The following is a 17,251-nucleotide window of genomic DNA, read 5'->3' on the forward strand; positions in this document are numbered from 1 at the left end:
AATGTATGCAAACAAAATCACAACAATCTAATTTCTTTAGTTTTTCACACTTTTTCACATCAAAAGTTCATTTTTCAAGATTTCATTGATAACAGTAATGTACAGTTTGCTGACGTCATCTAGTACTATCAAATTTCTACCCCATTTCAACCAATCATATCATGACATGCAGCTGTCAATCAAATCTTCATTTCAGGATAATTTTCTCTTCCAAATGAAGTCGAAAATGGTGCCTAGTGCCTGTCATCTGCCAGAATTCCTATCCCATAAATGAACTACTAACTTGGCCAATTGTTAGAAACATGAACAAAAAACAAAAACTATAATCTCTAAGAATGCAAAGAAATGTAACTGGCTCGTTTAAACGCGCATTCCAGGGATATCGTATTGTTACAGCAGCGATAATGGCGCGCGCATCCGAGAGCTTGGTTGTCAGGGGTCGCACTTCGGAGATTCCAGGCCGACGTGCTGCACTCTCCGCTCGGCAACACGAAGGCAGCTGGCTGCCTGCGGGTTGCTGAGCTCCACTCCTCCCGTCCAAAAGGCTCTTCCCGAGGGGAGCGCCACAACACACTGGCCCCTATCGTTGCATCAGCCTATAAACTGCGCTGAGCGCCCAGTGCAGCGCAGATCAGTGGGCGTGGACCAGCCCACTCGATATCTTGGTGTCGGCGCTACACGCAGCCTTAAGCATTACAACCACGCCTTTTAAGCGTAAAATTATGCACAGTCTGCTCATTGGGGAAGTGCAGTAAACAAGTCACAAGCTTGCCTTTTAAGCTCCAATTCCACGGAGCAATCCAGTAAAACCAGACAAGCCAAGCGCTCTGCTCACCCCCCTCCCTTCATCCCATCTGTCTGTCTCCATATATAGGCTATTATTCCATATTATTATGCTTCTCAAACCAATCTAACTGCAGTTTAAATACTGCAAGCATGTAAATGCGCTACACTATAGCAAGATCAAAGTGAAAAGAATGTTCTAAACGCATCGGCTAGAAAAAAATAGCGTATCCCTATGATGAGATTAGATTGGTGAAAGTTTGTCCAGAATGATATTGTTTTCTCTCTGTTGCTGCAGGTAGGATGATGCACATAAATATAGCCTACATTATGTAAAGTCATTGCAGAAATGTGTTTTTATTGTCAAACTAAATGTGAAGTAGGGCCAATTTATTGGAGCAGACATCACAGTTTAGCACATGACAGCAGGGCTGGTGACTGCGCCCGTTGTACTCGCATATGCGACTAAAAATAGAACAGTGCGAATTGTAAAATGCCTTTTGGGGCACGTGTGCGAGTACAGAATTCGACCTTCAATATATATGTATTTTTTTTCAGAGCCTTAAAAATCAAAATCAGAACGGCATTAAAATTGAGAGCCTGTGTCCCAGTTCACTTGAAGGCAACACAGCATTGCCTTGAACCAATGGTGACTGGTGAAAAAAGCACGTGATCTCTCGTCAGCGGAAAAACAAGCAGCTTGCAGCTTGCTCCCAGTGCGCCACAGGAAAAATGTCTAGCCGTCCTCATACGTCCAAAGTGTGGCAGCATTTCACCCACAATGTGAAGTGCAAAATCTGCTAAATAAGCTGAACTCGCTTATCATGGCAGCACAAGTATGATGCACGAGCATCTCAAAAGGAAGCACATTGTGGCGAATGCAGATGAAGGCTAATTAGCTTGTTAGCTCACTGGCAACTGCAACGTTAAGTTTGAGCTGCTAACGTTAGCTATTGGCTAACGATATTAACGTTAAAAGCCTGCTTTTAAACGTGTTTTAAAGGCCATGTCCATTCGCATGGACGATACTCATCCTCTCTGTCCAGAGTATGTGCTGCTCCCTTCGGGCCTTCGACTAAAGGTTCCGAGGGCTACGAAAAACAGATATAAATTGTCTTTCGTTCCTGTTTCCATCACAGCTTTAAATGCTGCTGAGAGGAGGAGATAGTGCACTCTCTCTCTCTCTCTCTCTCTCTGTCTCGCTCTCTTTTTCTCTGTCTCTCGTGCAGCTTAAATGCTGCTGGGCGGAGGAGATGATGCACTCTCTCTCCTTGTCTCTCTTCTTAGGTAGGTATTGCTGCTACAAATATTCTTTATATATTTTATATTCGAGATATATCTTTATTTATTTTTTACCTACCTATTTATGTGAGCTCAAATAGTCCTGGACTCTTATTACTTTTAAGTTCATGTACGTGTCTTTTACTACTTTTAAGTACATTGTACGTGTCTTTATTACTACTTTTAAGTACATCGTACAGATCCCTTGAGGTGTGTTTTTATTTTGTTTTTATTTTACTTTTATCCTGTGTTTACTTGATCCTTTTTCTGCTGGAAAACTGCTGCCATGCTCCATGTTTGTTTTAATTTGTTCATGTTTTGTTTTTTCATGTATTCGCTATGCTTTTTATATCTGCTGCACACAAATTGCCCTTCGGGGACAAATAATAAACTTGAATCTTGAATCTTGAATCTTGCTGTAACGTCATCATAGCAACGTTAAGCTCATGTGTTGCTGACGGGAATACTGGAAACCTCATTTTACTCTGCAGTTTGCACTCTACTTACTACATTTAAAAATGTGTTTGATGCCTGAGAAGACTGAAACAATTTATTTGTGTTGATATTTTGGTTGCATACAATAGTTTTTGGTTCCATTTCCATTCCACGTAGTATTTTTTTATTTTGCATTATTCATTCAATGGATATAGTACATATTTCATTGCACTATATGTTTTCAATTTCAAAAAACAATGTGTACTATTTTGCAGTTTGCACTATATTACATTTATTACATGCAAGTAGGCTACATTGATGCCAGAAATAAATATTCTGCTACATGCTCTAAACTTTAATGTTCATGAAAATATTATTTTTGAGTGAATTATCATCTTTAATTGTCTTTATTTTTATTTGGCACATGCTTAAAACAACTTGAAGCTAAATTTAGAAGCTGATGATAGCTAAATCAGAGCGATTGAGTAATTGTGCAATATGGTGACTAGTCAACTATCAAAATAATCATTTGTGGCAGCCCTAATTTAAAGAGAGAGTAGTCATAGTGCCCAGTGCCCACGGAAGTCCACAATGCTTGCGAGCCTGCGAGGTAATAACGTAGGCTACTAGCCTACTTTTTTATGAAAGACTTGGATGCGCAACACCAAACTTTTCAGCAGCAAGCTCCTGAAATGGACCAAGTGATGCTCGTAAGAATAGTGCTGCTCTCCCCCTCTCCCTCACGTGTCGAGGAGGGCGAGCTACGGCTGCATGTAAACGGGAATATTAGTGGATTATTAATTTAGTCGGAATATTGTCATTTTCCGAATATGGGCAAAAAGCGGAATATTGTGTGCATGTAAACGTAGCCACTGAAGCCACATGTAGATTACGCTCTCTGCACTCTCTCTGCAGCCCGCACACGTCTAGGATTGATTTATTTTTATTTATTTTTTTGTATTCTCTCTGCACTCTTGTTCTACAGGTTTGTGAATTTAATTTGAGGAATGTAACTTGCCGTTTGCACATGAATTCACTTTAAAACGTAGTGTACATTTCATATTCAAATACATGTTATTTGTTTAAAAATGTCTCCTAATATCCCTTTATTAAGGAGAAACGCATTATTTAATACATTTTTTATCATGCCCCTAAAATTCTTTGTGTGCTCCTAGTTTTTTCAACTTAGGGGCACACGTGCTCCTTCTGAAAATGCTAAGTGACCAGCCCTGCATGACAGTAGAACCGCGTTACGCTGTCACTTATCTAAATCACGTTAAATCTACGAGGGATATATATAGGCCCAGGATGACATATATGTTTCACATAGGGTTGTGTTTTGATTTCGCGATTTTATTTTGTCCAATATTGAAATGTTCTACAATTGCATGTTGTGGTAACATTACACATTATTTCGATCTATGTCTATCTACCTTTCTATCTATTTAGGCTAATTTGGATGCTATTTATTATCGAAATGGATTAGCCCAATGCATGCTGGGAGATTTCACATGTGTGGCTGTGGCAGGGAAACCAGGCAGTGAACATTTGTTTGGCCAGAATGATCTCGTTTTCTCTCGCCTTCACTTCACAGGTAGGATGATGCAACAGCCTCTGAATGTCACGGGCTCAAAACTGTTATGTTAGAAAAAACTGTCATGTTATTATACTATGTACGGTATAACAACTTATTTCGGACTTGTGCCTGTCTGAGCAAGGGAGTGAGAGAGAGAGAGAGGGGGACAAACTGAGATCAGCAGAGCAGAAGCTGTGCCTGGAATATCCGCGGCGCACTGAATAAGCCTGGTTTGCAAAAGCGCAAAAAATTAACGCCAGGTGGGAAGATATCATTAGGCCGGTATTTAAGGCCGAAACGCCCATTCTGGCCTATTCTGCCACTGCGCCACGCCTATTTTGCGTAAAGCGCATTTCGGGGTGTAAAGCCATGTTGCTATCTTCCCGAGGCAGGCGCAAGGCACATTTTTTGCGTTTAAGGCCAGTTTTTCCACCTAAGGCATGTGGGAGAATAGGGCCCACTGAATCCAACTCGATTTGGAGGCGGAACACGCCAGGATTGGCCAAAGCCCAATCCAGTCCCCAGAATTGTCAAATAAAATCATCGACATGATACTATGACCCGCCTCTCAACCTGTCATCTTAGACAAACTATGTTTTCAGTCTGAAACGGACTCATTATGCACGTGACGAACAAGTTCAGTTCGACTTTAAGACGCAGGGAAGATAGCATAAGAGGTGCGCAAACGGCTGCGCAAACGATAGCGCTGTACGACGATAGGGCCCGTACTCCAAGTCCTACAAAATAACCCTACAGCCGGAGGCAGAACACGCCATCTTCGGCTGCTCGGAGTCCTCTCTGAACTTCCCTACAGCTGTGCAACAATCTCTGACACCGGGGACAACTGTTGCCAAAATACTTGTTCTGAAGGAATGGAAGTCCTCCTCTTCACCTTCTTTTCAGGTGTGGCTGATGGACATGATTTCTGTAATACAGATGGAGAGACTCAGGTCCTTGAGAACCAACTCGTTCAAAAGGTTTTCAACTGTCTGGGACCCGTTTTTGGCATACTTTGACGAGGTTAAGAATGACAAGTGACTGAGGTTAGGGGTGGTGTCTCGTAGACCCCTTGCGTGGGATCTCATGCGCATTGTCTCACATAAGCACATAAGCACCTTATGCAGCTGGTAGCACCATGTTGTAATGATGTCGATGATGTATTATTTCTTTCTTTCTTTCTTTCTTTCTTTCTTTTCCTGTGTATGAGCCTGTTTGTCTTGTTTGTATGTTCTATAAAAATTTAAAATTAAATGTAAAAAAATAAAAAAGAAGAAGAAGAAAGATTACAGGCCCCCAGGGCAGAAATATGGAGAAAAAGTTGGCATTCTAAATGGGCATTCAACACCTATGACATCACTTCACTTGTTGCTGGATGTTCTGCTGGGCCTGACATCACAGGTGTACACTTCCATTTCAGGAACAGTGGCCAGCTGCTTTACAGAAACCAGTCTAGATGCAGCTATGTGTGATTTATTTTTTATTTTTTTATAAATGCCATTGCTAATACCCCTCCCACATATTAATGCAATGTGCTCTCCAACCTGCACCATGCTCTTTAAGTAAAACCACAGCTACAGTACTCTCTACTATAACGGTATGTGTGTGTATGTATGTGTGTGTGCGTGTGTGTGTGTGTGTGTGTGTGTGTGTGTGTGGCGCCCCCCGCAGCCAGTGACAGCAGGGTGGTGTCGTGTGCGGCAGTGTGGAGGATGCCCTGTGATTGGGAGACGGGAAGTCACGAGTCACCGGACGACTCCGCCCACAACCCTCAAACCCTGGAGCTGCTCTGTCACCTTGACAACAGCGCCCACGGCAACGCTGCCTGGTAGGTGTTGCCGGGGAACGCTAGCGTTTGGGCAAACTAGGAGTTATGGATGCAAGAGCAATTATTACTGTATTGTGATCCATACTGTAGGTAGTGTGCAGGTTTGTGCTTGGCCTTGTTTGTACTCTGCATGTCTGTGTGATGTAGTATTGCTAATGGTTTTGCAAAGAATAGCTGTTTCCCTGAGGAAATAACTAATGGGGATCCAAGTAAACAACAAACCTAGCTTTTAGGTTCAAACAGAATAAATTCAAGAGGCGTCCTCATGGCTCAGTGGGTTGAATCTATCTCCCCACCAGTGACACATGGTAAATAGAGTGGTGGGTAAGCTGTGATCTCCAGTCGGTGGCACAGCCATCAATACGAGCAAAAATAAGTTCAGAAAAGCAATAATTGTAGATTCCCTTCTTACCAACATGAGGGTCGCAGGTTCGAGCCCCCGTCTTACCTCCGGCTTGGTCGGGGGTCCATACAGGCACAATTGGCCGTGTCTGCGAGTGGGAAGCCGAATTAAGGGCAGTGTTTCCCATACATAAAGGAATTTGTGGCGCACCGCCACAAAAGGATTTTGACCGCCACAAAAAGATGTTGACTAGTGCCTCCTCTGGTCGGTTGGGGCACCTGTTCGGGGGGAGTGGAACTGGGGGGAATAGCGCGATCGTCCCACATGCTACGTCCTGCCGGTCAAACTCCTCACTGGCAGGTGAAAGGAAGCGGCTAGCGACAGCACATGTATCAGAGGAAGCATGTGCTAGTCTACAACTCTCCCCAGATCGCCAGAGGGGGTGGAGCAACGACCGGGACAGCAGGGAGAATTGTACAATGGGGGAGAAAACTGGGGGGGAGGACAGTAACGAGGGCCCCGGCACTGGATCACCAAATGGATTGGGTGTTGGAAACCCTCAATAAAGTTCTGCTTGCACCTCTGTTACTTCCTCCCTTTTAGACACAAAATGGGTGAATTGGGTGGGAAGTGAAATAGGCTAATTGGTTTTTGGACTCCCATTTTGATTGAAGCCTCGAGGTTGACATTTGCACCATCGCCATCTTGGTTATTTGGGGCCAGAAGCGATGTAAATTTGGACAAGAAGAGCAGCAGTACTGTCTGCTATTGATGTGTGATCGGCAAGCTGCGAGATCTCTCGACAGGTGACCTGTCAGTCACGCCCCAAAACATAGTCTGCTTTATCATCTATCTTACTGAAAATGGTACCATAATTTACAAAATGAACATCATCATGCTGTATTGAAGAACACTTGAAACCATTGATAGTATTGAAACTAGCAATTGAGACCATAAACGTAAGTGTTTACTGAAGCCATAAATCAAGTGAGAAGTAGGGTCATTTTCCCATTGACTTGCATACAATTGGACCTCTCTTTGCAGCCAGTGGAGTCGCCCCCTGCAGGCCATTCAAAAGAATGCAGGTTTAAACATTGGCTTCAATTTTCACGAACGGAGCTACCCCCCTCATAAATGAAGTTTGCTTGTGTCCTATGTCCATATATCACATATAGAGCGAGTGTTTTGCAATATGTGTAAACCGTTTCCTCTCCATTCATTCAGCAGTGGTAGCCGCCTGCTGTGAGAAGCATGGGAAGATACTTCACTGGTTTGATTGACTACAAAACAAACAAGCCAACCCCAATGTCAGTGCAGTGACTTCTTGTATCATGAGACTGGTATTTAAACCAGACCCATTTAGAAAGCAGCACAATGGGCCATGAATCCAGAGATGGAGGAAGATTCCACACACCAGTGTAAACATCTGACAGGAAAGCCAGGATATTACATGAGTGGAATTGTTAGTTTAAGGTGGAGTGTACAGTACATCAATATTTGCCTATGAAGGCTCATCATTCTCTCTGTGGCAGCACTCTGTAACATTTTCCTCTCCTCTTCTCCTCTCTTCTCTCCTCCTCCTCTCTTCTCCTCTCCTCTCTCCTCTTCTCTTCTCCTCTCTTCTCTTCTCTCCTCCTCTCTTCTCCTCTCCTCTTCTCTCCTCTCTTCTCCTCTCTTCTCTTCTCTCCTCTCTTCTCCTCTCTTCTCCTCTCTCCTCTCTCCTCTTCTCTTCTCTTCTCTCCTCCTCTCTTCTCTTCTCTCCTCTCTTCTCCTCTCTTCTCTTCTCTCCTCTCTCCTCTCTTCTCTTGTGTTCTCTTCCCCTCTCTTGTCTTCTCCAACTCATCTATCACCATCTCTCTCTCTCGTTATCCCCACATCGCTGCATCTCCCCCTCTCCATCTTTTGCTTATCTCCCTGTCTCTCCATATGAATGTTTTTTTCTTCTATTGACTGGCCCACATACAGTATCTCAGATTGTAGTCACGGCCCGGGCCTTTGTCTTATAGTCCGAGCTGCCATGCACAATGCTTTGCCATAACTCACTGCCTATGGGAATGGAAATCAATGGTCATTCCCCTTTTTAGCCTGCTGTTCATCGGCTGTCTCATGATTGCTATCATCTTTAGAGGCGGCAGTCAGTTAGCGTGATGCATACTGTAGCAGGTGTCTGCGAGAGAGAGATAAAGATGGAGAGAGAGAGAGAGAGAGAGAGAGAAGCTTATAAAGAAGTGAGAGAATTAAGGCTGGGTATCGGTACTCGATATCTTTAAAGCCCCCCTCCAGTGTATTCTGTCATTTTGAAGATATTTCATGTGTTGAGTCCTGGAAGGTATTTGTATTTGTTGACAAATAACCTCATTTTGTGCTCAAAGTCCTAAAAATAAGCTGTTGGTAAAAACGGGTGATGACGTCAGACATTATAGTGACGTTACGTATAGACGTATGATAGACATAATACAGTGTGTACACTGTACAGTATATAGCTAGTGTTAGCCCCTGGCATTAGCTAGCTTAGCTGTTAGCTACGTTAGTTATGTGGGCGTAAAACGCCACTGAATGACCAATTTGATACTGTTAACCAGTTAGAGTCACGCTCTTTCCATAAAGCCCACCAGCTTTGATATCTGTTGGCCGGTTGTTGATATTATAACAATATATTGTGGCTCCAAACTAAATATTTTTTTTACGGATGCGGGAAACTGTCATGGCAACATAACTGTTTCCGTTATAGAGAGCCAAAGTTGACATCACTTCCTGCTTCAGCATGCATACCAAGAGACTTTCATCCGCAATTTATTCTCCCATAGACATTTCGTAAAATGCTTATACAAATATTTACTTGGTCAAACCAAACGATTCAGCTATATTTAGAAACAGGAGAGACCACAGAATATTTCACGTGGACCAAAACGTTAAAAAAAAATAGCTGATTTTAAAAAAAAATGTGTCAAAGTTTTTATGCCTCCGCCGGCGAAGCCAGGCCGAAGGCATTATGGATCCGGGTTGTCCGTCCGTACGGCCGTACGGATGTCCGTACGGATGTCCGTCCGTACGGATGTTTGTTAACGCCATATCTGAGGAACGCCTTGACGGAATTTCATCAGATTCGCCTTAAACATTCACTTAGGCTCAAGGATGATCTGATTAGATTTTGGTGGTCAAAGGTCAAAGGTCAAGGTCACTGTGACCTCTCGAACGCCATTTTCAAGCTTGTTAACGCGATATCTGAGGAACGCCTGGACGGAATTTCATCAGATTCGCCTTAAACATTCACTTAGGCTCAAGGATGATTTGATTAGATTTTGGTGGTCAAAGGTCAAAGGTCAAGGTCACTGTGACCTCTCGAACGCCATTTTCAAGCTTGTTAACGCGATATCTGAGGAACGCCTGGACGGAATTTCATCAGATTCGCCTTAAACATTCACTTAGGCTCAAGGATGATCTGATTAGATTTTGGTGGTCAAAGGTCAAGGTCACTGTGACCTCTCGAACGCCATTTTCAAGCTTGTTAACGCGATATCTGAGGAACGCCTGGACGGAATTTCATCAGATTCGCCTTAAACATTCACTTAGGCTCAAGGATGATCTGATTAGATTTTGGTGGTCAAAGGTCAAAGGTCAAGGTCACTGTGACCTCTCGAACGCCATTTTCAAGCTTGTTAACGCGATATCTGAGGAACGCCTGGACGGAATTTCATCAGATTCGCCTTAAACATTCACTTAGGCTCAAGGATGATCTGATTAGATTTTGGTGGTCAAAGGTCAAGGTCACTGTGACCTCTCAAACGCCATTTTCAAGCTTGTTAACGCGATATCTGAGGAACGCCTGGACAGAATTTCATCAGATTCGCCTTAAACATTCACTTAGGCTCAAGGATGAACTGATTCCATTTTGGTTATCAAAGGTCAAAGGTCAAGGTCACAGTGACCTAACAAATGCCATTTTCAAGCTCGGTAACGCCATATCTCAGTAACACATTGACCAATATTCTTCACATTTGGCTCAAATATCCAATTCTGCACAGAAACGCCTTGATGCAATTTCTTCCAATTTGGCTCCAACATCCACTTGGACTCAAGAATGAACTAATGGCGGAGGCATAAGTCCGCGTTGCGGTCGTTCTAGTTTTTTTATAGTTTTGGTCCGAGTGAAATGTTCTGTGGTCTCTCCCTATTCTAAATATACCTGAATCGCTTGGTTTGACCGAGTGAAAATCTCTTGGTACGCATGCTAAAGCAGGAAGTGACGTCAACTTTGGCTCTCTATTTCCAGTGTGGGAGTTTAATCAAGATAAGACACAAAGCTGTTCCACTTTTTTTTTTACAAACAGTGCTACAGTCTCAGTCATTATGCTGCAGTAGTGGAACAAGCCATTCATATTCAGTTTTTATAAGTTCTTTGGTGCAAATAGTGACGTGCATGTACGTTTTCATAGAACACTAATAGTTTATACAGGTAGAAAAACTGACTGGATGGGGGTTTTAAGGTATCGACCGAAATAATCCAGTATCAAAACTTCTCCAGTCAAACGATAACTGCATTTCCTCCTTTTTGTACACAGATCTAGAAAGAAATACTATTTGTATGGTTTTGCTTGCAGCGAATCACTGCAAGTGTTCTTCCATTTAATGTGACGTGTGATTGTCCCACTGTCAGTTCAGCCAAAACATTCACAATTATGGGTAAACTAGAACGACTGCAACGCGGACTTATGCCTCCGCCACTAGTTCATTCTACATTTCAAATCGCCATTTGAGGCAAATTGGAAGAAATTCCGTCAAGGCGCTCCTGAGATGTTGCGTTACAGAGCTTGAAAATTGCGTGTGTGAGGTCACAATGACCTTGAACTTTGACCACCAAAATGTCCTTGAGTCCAAGTGGACGTTTGAGGCAAATTCGAAGAAATTCCATCAAGACATTCCTGAGATATCGCGTTAACAAGCTTGAAAATGGCATTCGAGAGGTCACAGTGACCTTGCCCTTTGACCTTTGATAACCAAAATGGAATCAGTTCATCCTTGCATCCAAGTCAATGTTTGAGCCTAATCAGAAGAAATTCTATCAAGCCGTTCTTGAGATATTGCGTTAAGGAACTTGGGAATGGCGTTCATGAGGTCATAGTGACCTTGAAGTTTGACCACCAAAATGTAATCAGTTCATCTTTGAGTCCAAGTCGATGTTTCAGACAAATTTGATGAAATTCCGACAAGGCATTCCTGAGATATCGCGTTAACAAGCTTGAAAATGGCGTTCGAGAGGTCACAGTGACCTTGCCCTTTGACCTTTGACCACCAACATCTAATCAGTTCATCCTCGAGTCCAAGTCGATGTTTGAGGCAAATTTGATGAAATCCCGTCAAGGCATTCCTGAGATATCGCGTTAACAAGCTTGAAAATGGCGTTCGAGAGGTCACAGTGACCTTGACCTTTGACCTTTGACCACCAAAATCTAATCAGTTCATCCTTGAGTCCAAGTCGATGTTTGAGGCAAATTTTATGAAATTCCGCCAAGGCATTCCTGAGATATCGCGTTAACAAGCTTGAAAATGGTGTTCGAGAGGTCACAGTGACCTTGACCTTTGACCACCAAAATCTAATCAGTTCATCCTTGAGTCCAAGTCGATGTTTGAGGCAAATTTGATTAAATTCCGCCAAGGCATTCCTGAGATATCGCGTTAACAAGCTTGAAAATGGTGTTCGAGAGGTCACAGTGACCTTGACCTTTGACCACCAAAATCTAATCAGATCATCCTTGAGTCCAAGTCGATGTTTGAGGCAAATTTGATGAAATTCCGTCAAGGCATTCCTGAGATATCGCGTTAACAAGCTTGAAAATGGCGTTTGAGAGGTCACAGTGACCTTGACCTTTGACCACCAAAATCTAATCAGATCATCCTTGAGTCTAAGTGGATGTTTAAGGCAAATTTGATGAAATTCCGTCAAGGCGTTCCTCAGATATCGTGTTAACAAACCTTGTACGTACGGACGGACGGACGGGCGTACGTACGGACGGACAACCCGGATCCATAATGCCTCCGGCCTGGCTATCGCCGGCGGAGGCATAAAAAGGGGGTATCATATGAAATACTCTATTGGTATCGGTATCACTTACTGGTATTGGTACTGGTGTCGTAATTTTTAAGCGGTACAGCCGCTACTATAAGTGACATGTGTGTCCGTCCGTGTGTAGCATGAGATGTCCGTACATTCATAGCCTAAGCCCCTCCCTCCAGCTCCACAAGCGAGCGCGAGAGAGCAAGGTTCGCTGGTTGGGCAAGGTTGAGAGTGAATGGAGAGAGCGAGAGCAGCAACCCAAAGCTGCCGCAGCAACTTCATCGTCAACGCAACACACACACACACAGATTAACCGATTAGCTTGCTAAACTTGCTAATGCGTTCAAACACATCTACCTCTGCAACCGAGTAACGGATTTCAACATGGTTTGCACCAATGGAAGGTTGCGAAACGATTAATTTCGATTCGATTCGATTCGATTCCGATTCGATCAATTTCAATATGTTTCAAAATGTTTTTTGAGCTGTACCCTGAATGACATGTCCAGTTATGTAACACAGGGGTTCCCAACCAGCCAAGTAGATACATGGGGAAAAAAGTTGCAGACCTGTTGTCAATTTTAATGGTTTTAGTTACACATATATTTACTCACCAGGTGGTGACAAAGGGTAAATAACAGCCTTTTCATCTGTCAATAAAAACACTTTCACAATTATGCACAGTGATATGATTTCAGCCTATATAATTTCTAAAAGTAGATATTAATGATCAAACATTTCCATTCATGTAGCCTACAGTATTTATGTTTTTGTTTCAACTACAAACATAAATAAACATCAACTTGAAACTATGTTTCAACTACCACACACAGCATAATATTTTAGCCTGTTTATTAAAAAAAAATGTAATAAAAAAAATGTAATAAAAAAAAATCGATCTCTGGACATATGAATCGATAATCGAGGATTAAAATAAAAATCGATTAAAAATCGGAGAATCGATTTTTTTGAACCCAGCCCTAGTTACTTGTACCTGTTAACGACACTCAGTGGCGTATTGAGCCCGTAGTTGCTTACATACGTAGTCTAGTGTACTAAACCTTCACTGGTTAAATCAGCACCTGGGTGTGAGTTTTTTTAATACCCAGGCCTAGAGAGAATGCATTTGTGCAAGCACATATAGGCTGTATGTATTTCACGTTTGTTGGAGAGGAAGGTTTTGTCTGCGCATGTGTGTGCGCGCATGTCTGCACGCACACGCGCGTGCGTGTGTGTGTGTCAGAGGGCAGGTCAAGCAGGGCGGCTGGGTAGAGATTGATGGCTATGGGCTCCACCGTCTTAACACCGTGAGAGCTGTAACCCTCACAAGGGCACCACACTGTGTGTGTGTGTGTGTGTGTGTCTGTCTGTCTGTCTGTCTGTGTGTGTGTGTGTGTCTGTCTGTCTGTCTGTGTGTGTGTGTGTGTGTGTGTGTGTGTGTGTGTGTGTGTGTGTGTGTGTGTGTGTGGTGTGGTGTGGTGTGTGTGTTCATTTGGTGCTGTGAAGCCTGTAGCCGATGCTGTGTGCACTATTGGCTCCCCTAGATGGATGGCTTTGGTCTGCTGCCCACCTCCTCCATCTCTCCATGACACACACACACACACACACACCCCCACACACACACACACACACACACACACACACACACACACACACACACACACACACACACACGGAAGCTTACCCCCACTCACTTTGACAACACTGGCAGCTTGCACCAGTCAGGGTGTGTGTGTGTGTGTGTCTGTGTGTCTGTGTGTCTGTGTGTGTGTGTGCGTGCGTGTGTGCGTGCGCGCGTGGGTGCGTGCATGCATGTGTGTGTGTTCGCCTGTGTTCATGTTTGTGTGTAAGCAAAGAAAAAGAGTGAAGAGACAAGGTGTGTGTGTGTGTGTTGTGTGTGTGTGTGTGTGTGTGTGTGTGTGTGTGTGTGTGTGTGTGTGTGTGTGTGTGTGTGTGTGTGTGTGTGCGCACGCACGCGCGCGCGTGCGTGCGCGTGTGTGTGTTCTTGTACAGCTGTCTTAGAGGACCAATTTGAGTTTTATACCTGGGAAGGGAGGACATTTTAGGAAAGTGAGGACATTTTGGCCGGTCTTCACTTCCTCACAAACCTTCAAAGGGCTGTTTGGAGCTTAAAGCCCCCCTCCAGTTTGTCATTTGTAAGATATTGCACGTGTTGCTGAGTCCTGGCCTGGTCTGTTGATTAACCTCACTGTTCGCCAGTATTTTTCTTTTCTTTTTAGTTCAAAAAATAAAATGTTGCTTAAAAGGGGTGATAACGTATGACTCAGTCGAACGCTATAGTGATTACATCACGTCATGACCAGTGGGCAAGCCCACCCCCTTCCCTCTGATCATGGGGAAGTGAATAGAGGGTATGCACACCCACTGGAACACGCCCCCTCAATCGGGAATGAGTGTCAAAATTAGTGTCAAGTTCGTCCCTGAGCAGCAGGTGTCAGTTATCTAGGCCGATTACTGCATTCAAGCTCAGTCTTGCTGTGACTCAGTGGGCGTGACCCCACAGTGACTTTTGCCTCTGTGACATCACATGCATACCCTCTATTGAAAAGCTGTAGTTCCTCGAATGGCCACTAGGAGTCGGGGGGCAGTAGGCATTCCCCCCATGTTAAAATCCCCGACTTTGTAACAGAATTAAACATCTTTCCAGTGAGGGGCAAAACACGGTTTTGGTCTATATAGCTAATTTCACCTTTTCATAAATGGTAAATGGTAAATGGCCTGCATTTATATAGCGCTTTTATCCAACGCGCTTTACAATCAGTAGGTAGTCTACATTCACCCATTCATACACCGATGGCGGCAGGCTGCCACGCAGGGTGCCTACACCATCGGGAGCAAGGAGGGTTAAGTGTCTTGCCCAAGGACACAACGACGGCAGCTGGGAGGGAGCGGGGATCGAACCGCCAGCCCTTGCGTCATTGGCCGACCCGCTCTACCTCCTGAGCTAAAGCCGCCCCAAGCCTGATAACAACTGTAGGGGGGTAATTTGTTATATAACTCTCCCATTTGGAGTAAAATAGATGATCGAAAAGGAGGTGATTGACAGATCGCCTGTCCAATGATCGCGCAGCTTGCAGATCATGGACCAATTAGGAGGCGGGGCTGCGGCTCTGGGAAACTCCCATCTCACGTGAGGTGCGGAAGGACTCACCCCATTCCCTCCCACTCTGCTGATGGAAAATCAAGATGGTGACGGCCAACGTTTCAACTCCAAACGGGAGACCAAGATCTATGGGATAGCTCTGTCCATATTATTTAGGTCAGTGGTCATGACTGATACAGTAAATACAGCTATACAGTAAATAGCTAGCGTTAGCCTCTGGCTTTAGCTAGCTGTTAGCTACATTTGTTAGCTAAGTGAAAACACCACTGAATGACCAATTAGATATAACTGCTTTCGAGTTACGCTCTTTCCATAAAGCCCATCAGCTTTGATAACTGTTTGTCCGGATTGTTGATAATAAGCAAAATTGTCGCTTCTAAACTAACAGGCAAGAGGCGAAGCTGTTCTGCTTTTTTTTTATAACAGCCCTGTAGTCATGTTGCAGTGGAACAAACTATTAGCTTTCAGTTCTTATCATGTAAGTTCTTTGGATACAAGGTAGATATTAGAATGTTTTCAGAGAACAGAAAACTGACTGGAGGGGGCCTTTAAGACGGTTTTAAGGGTTAGGTTAGAATTGGGTTTAGTTTTTTTTTCTCTAACCTCTGGGAGCAGGCTTGTGTGAATTCCTGAATAACCGGAACTCAAGGGGTTCAGTCGGCAGCGGGAGAAAATCCCTTTCCGCTCCCTGCAAGCTCTGCCATTGGCTCCGACCAACTCTGTCCATTTATGGATTTCCTTTCCGCTCCGTGCGTGTCGCTCTCAAAAGCTTCCGTCACCATGAAAAACACTATGAAACCCCCTACGAGCGCTGTATTTGGCTTTTCACAGAGCTTGCAGACAGATTTTCAATGCAAGTCGAAAGTCTGTCTGGAGAGATGAAGGTTAGGGTAAGGCCTAGGCATTTAGTTGTGATGGTTAAGATAGGGTAAGGCCTAGGCATTTAGTTGTGATGGTTAAGTTAGGGTAAGGCCTAGGCATTTAGTTGTGATGCTTAAGTTAGGGTAAGGGCTAGGCATTTAGTTGTGATGGCTAAGTTAGGGTAAGGCCTAGGCATTTAGTTGTGATGGTTAAGATAGGGTAAGGCCTAGGCATTTAGTTGTGATGGTTAAGTTAGGGTAAGACCTAGGCATTTAATTGTGATGGTTAAGTTAGGGTAAGGCATAGGCATTTAGTTGTGATGGTTAAAATAGGGTAAGGGCTAGGCATTTAGTTGTGATGGTTAAGTTAGGGTAAGGCCTAGGCATTTAGTTGTGATGGTTAAGATAGGGTAAGGGCTAGGCATTTAGTTGTGATGGTTAAGTTAGGGTAAGGCCTAGGCATTTAGTTGTGATGGTTAAGATAGGGTAAGGCCTAGGCATTTAGTTGTGATGGTTAAGTTAGGGTAAGGCCTAGGCATTTAATTGTGATGGTTAAGTTAGGGTAAGGCATAGGCATTTAGTTGTGATGGTTAAGTTAGGGTAAGGGCTAGGCATTTAGTTGTGATGGTTAAGTTAGGGTAAGGGCTAGGCATTTAGTTGTGATGCTTAAGTTACGGTAAGGCCTAGGCATTTAGTTGTGATGGTTAAGTTAGGGTAAGGGCTAGGCATTTAGTTGTGATGGTTAAGATAGGGTAAGGGCTAGGCATTTAGTTGTGATGGTTAAGTTAGGGTAAGGCCTAGGCATTTAGTTGTGATGGTTAAGATAGGGTAAGGGCTAGGCATTTAGGTGTGATGGCTAAGTTAGGGTAAGGCCTAGGCATTTAGTTGTGATGGTTAAGATAGTGTAAGGCCTAGGCATTTAGTTGTGATGGTTAATTTAGGGTAAGGCCTAGGCATTTAATTGTGATG

At 43.7% G+C, this 17,251-nt stretch overlaps 1 protein-coding gene across 1 annotated transcript in view; it reads left to right on the plus strand.

The window, feature by feature from the left end:
• eipr1 (EARP complex and GARP complex interacting protein 1) overlaps positions 1-17,251 on the plus strand; it is a 112,188-nt gene that overhangs the window by 16,198 nt on the left and 78,739 nt on the right. Inside the window, exon 4 of the mRNA XM_083633557.1 lies at positions 5,744-5,900. Coding sequence (XP_083489683.1) covers positions 5,744-5,900 — 157 coding nt within the window. The remainder of the gene's footprint in view (positions 1-5,743; positions 5,901-17,251) is intronic.

This window comes from Poromitra crassiceps (assembly GCF_964638095.1).
Source record: "Poromitra crassiceps genome assembly, chromosome: 3".
NCBI lineage: Eukaryota > Metazoa > Chordata > Actinopteri > Beryciformes > Melamphaidae > Poromitra > Poromitra crassiceps.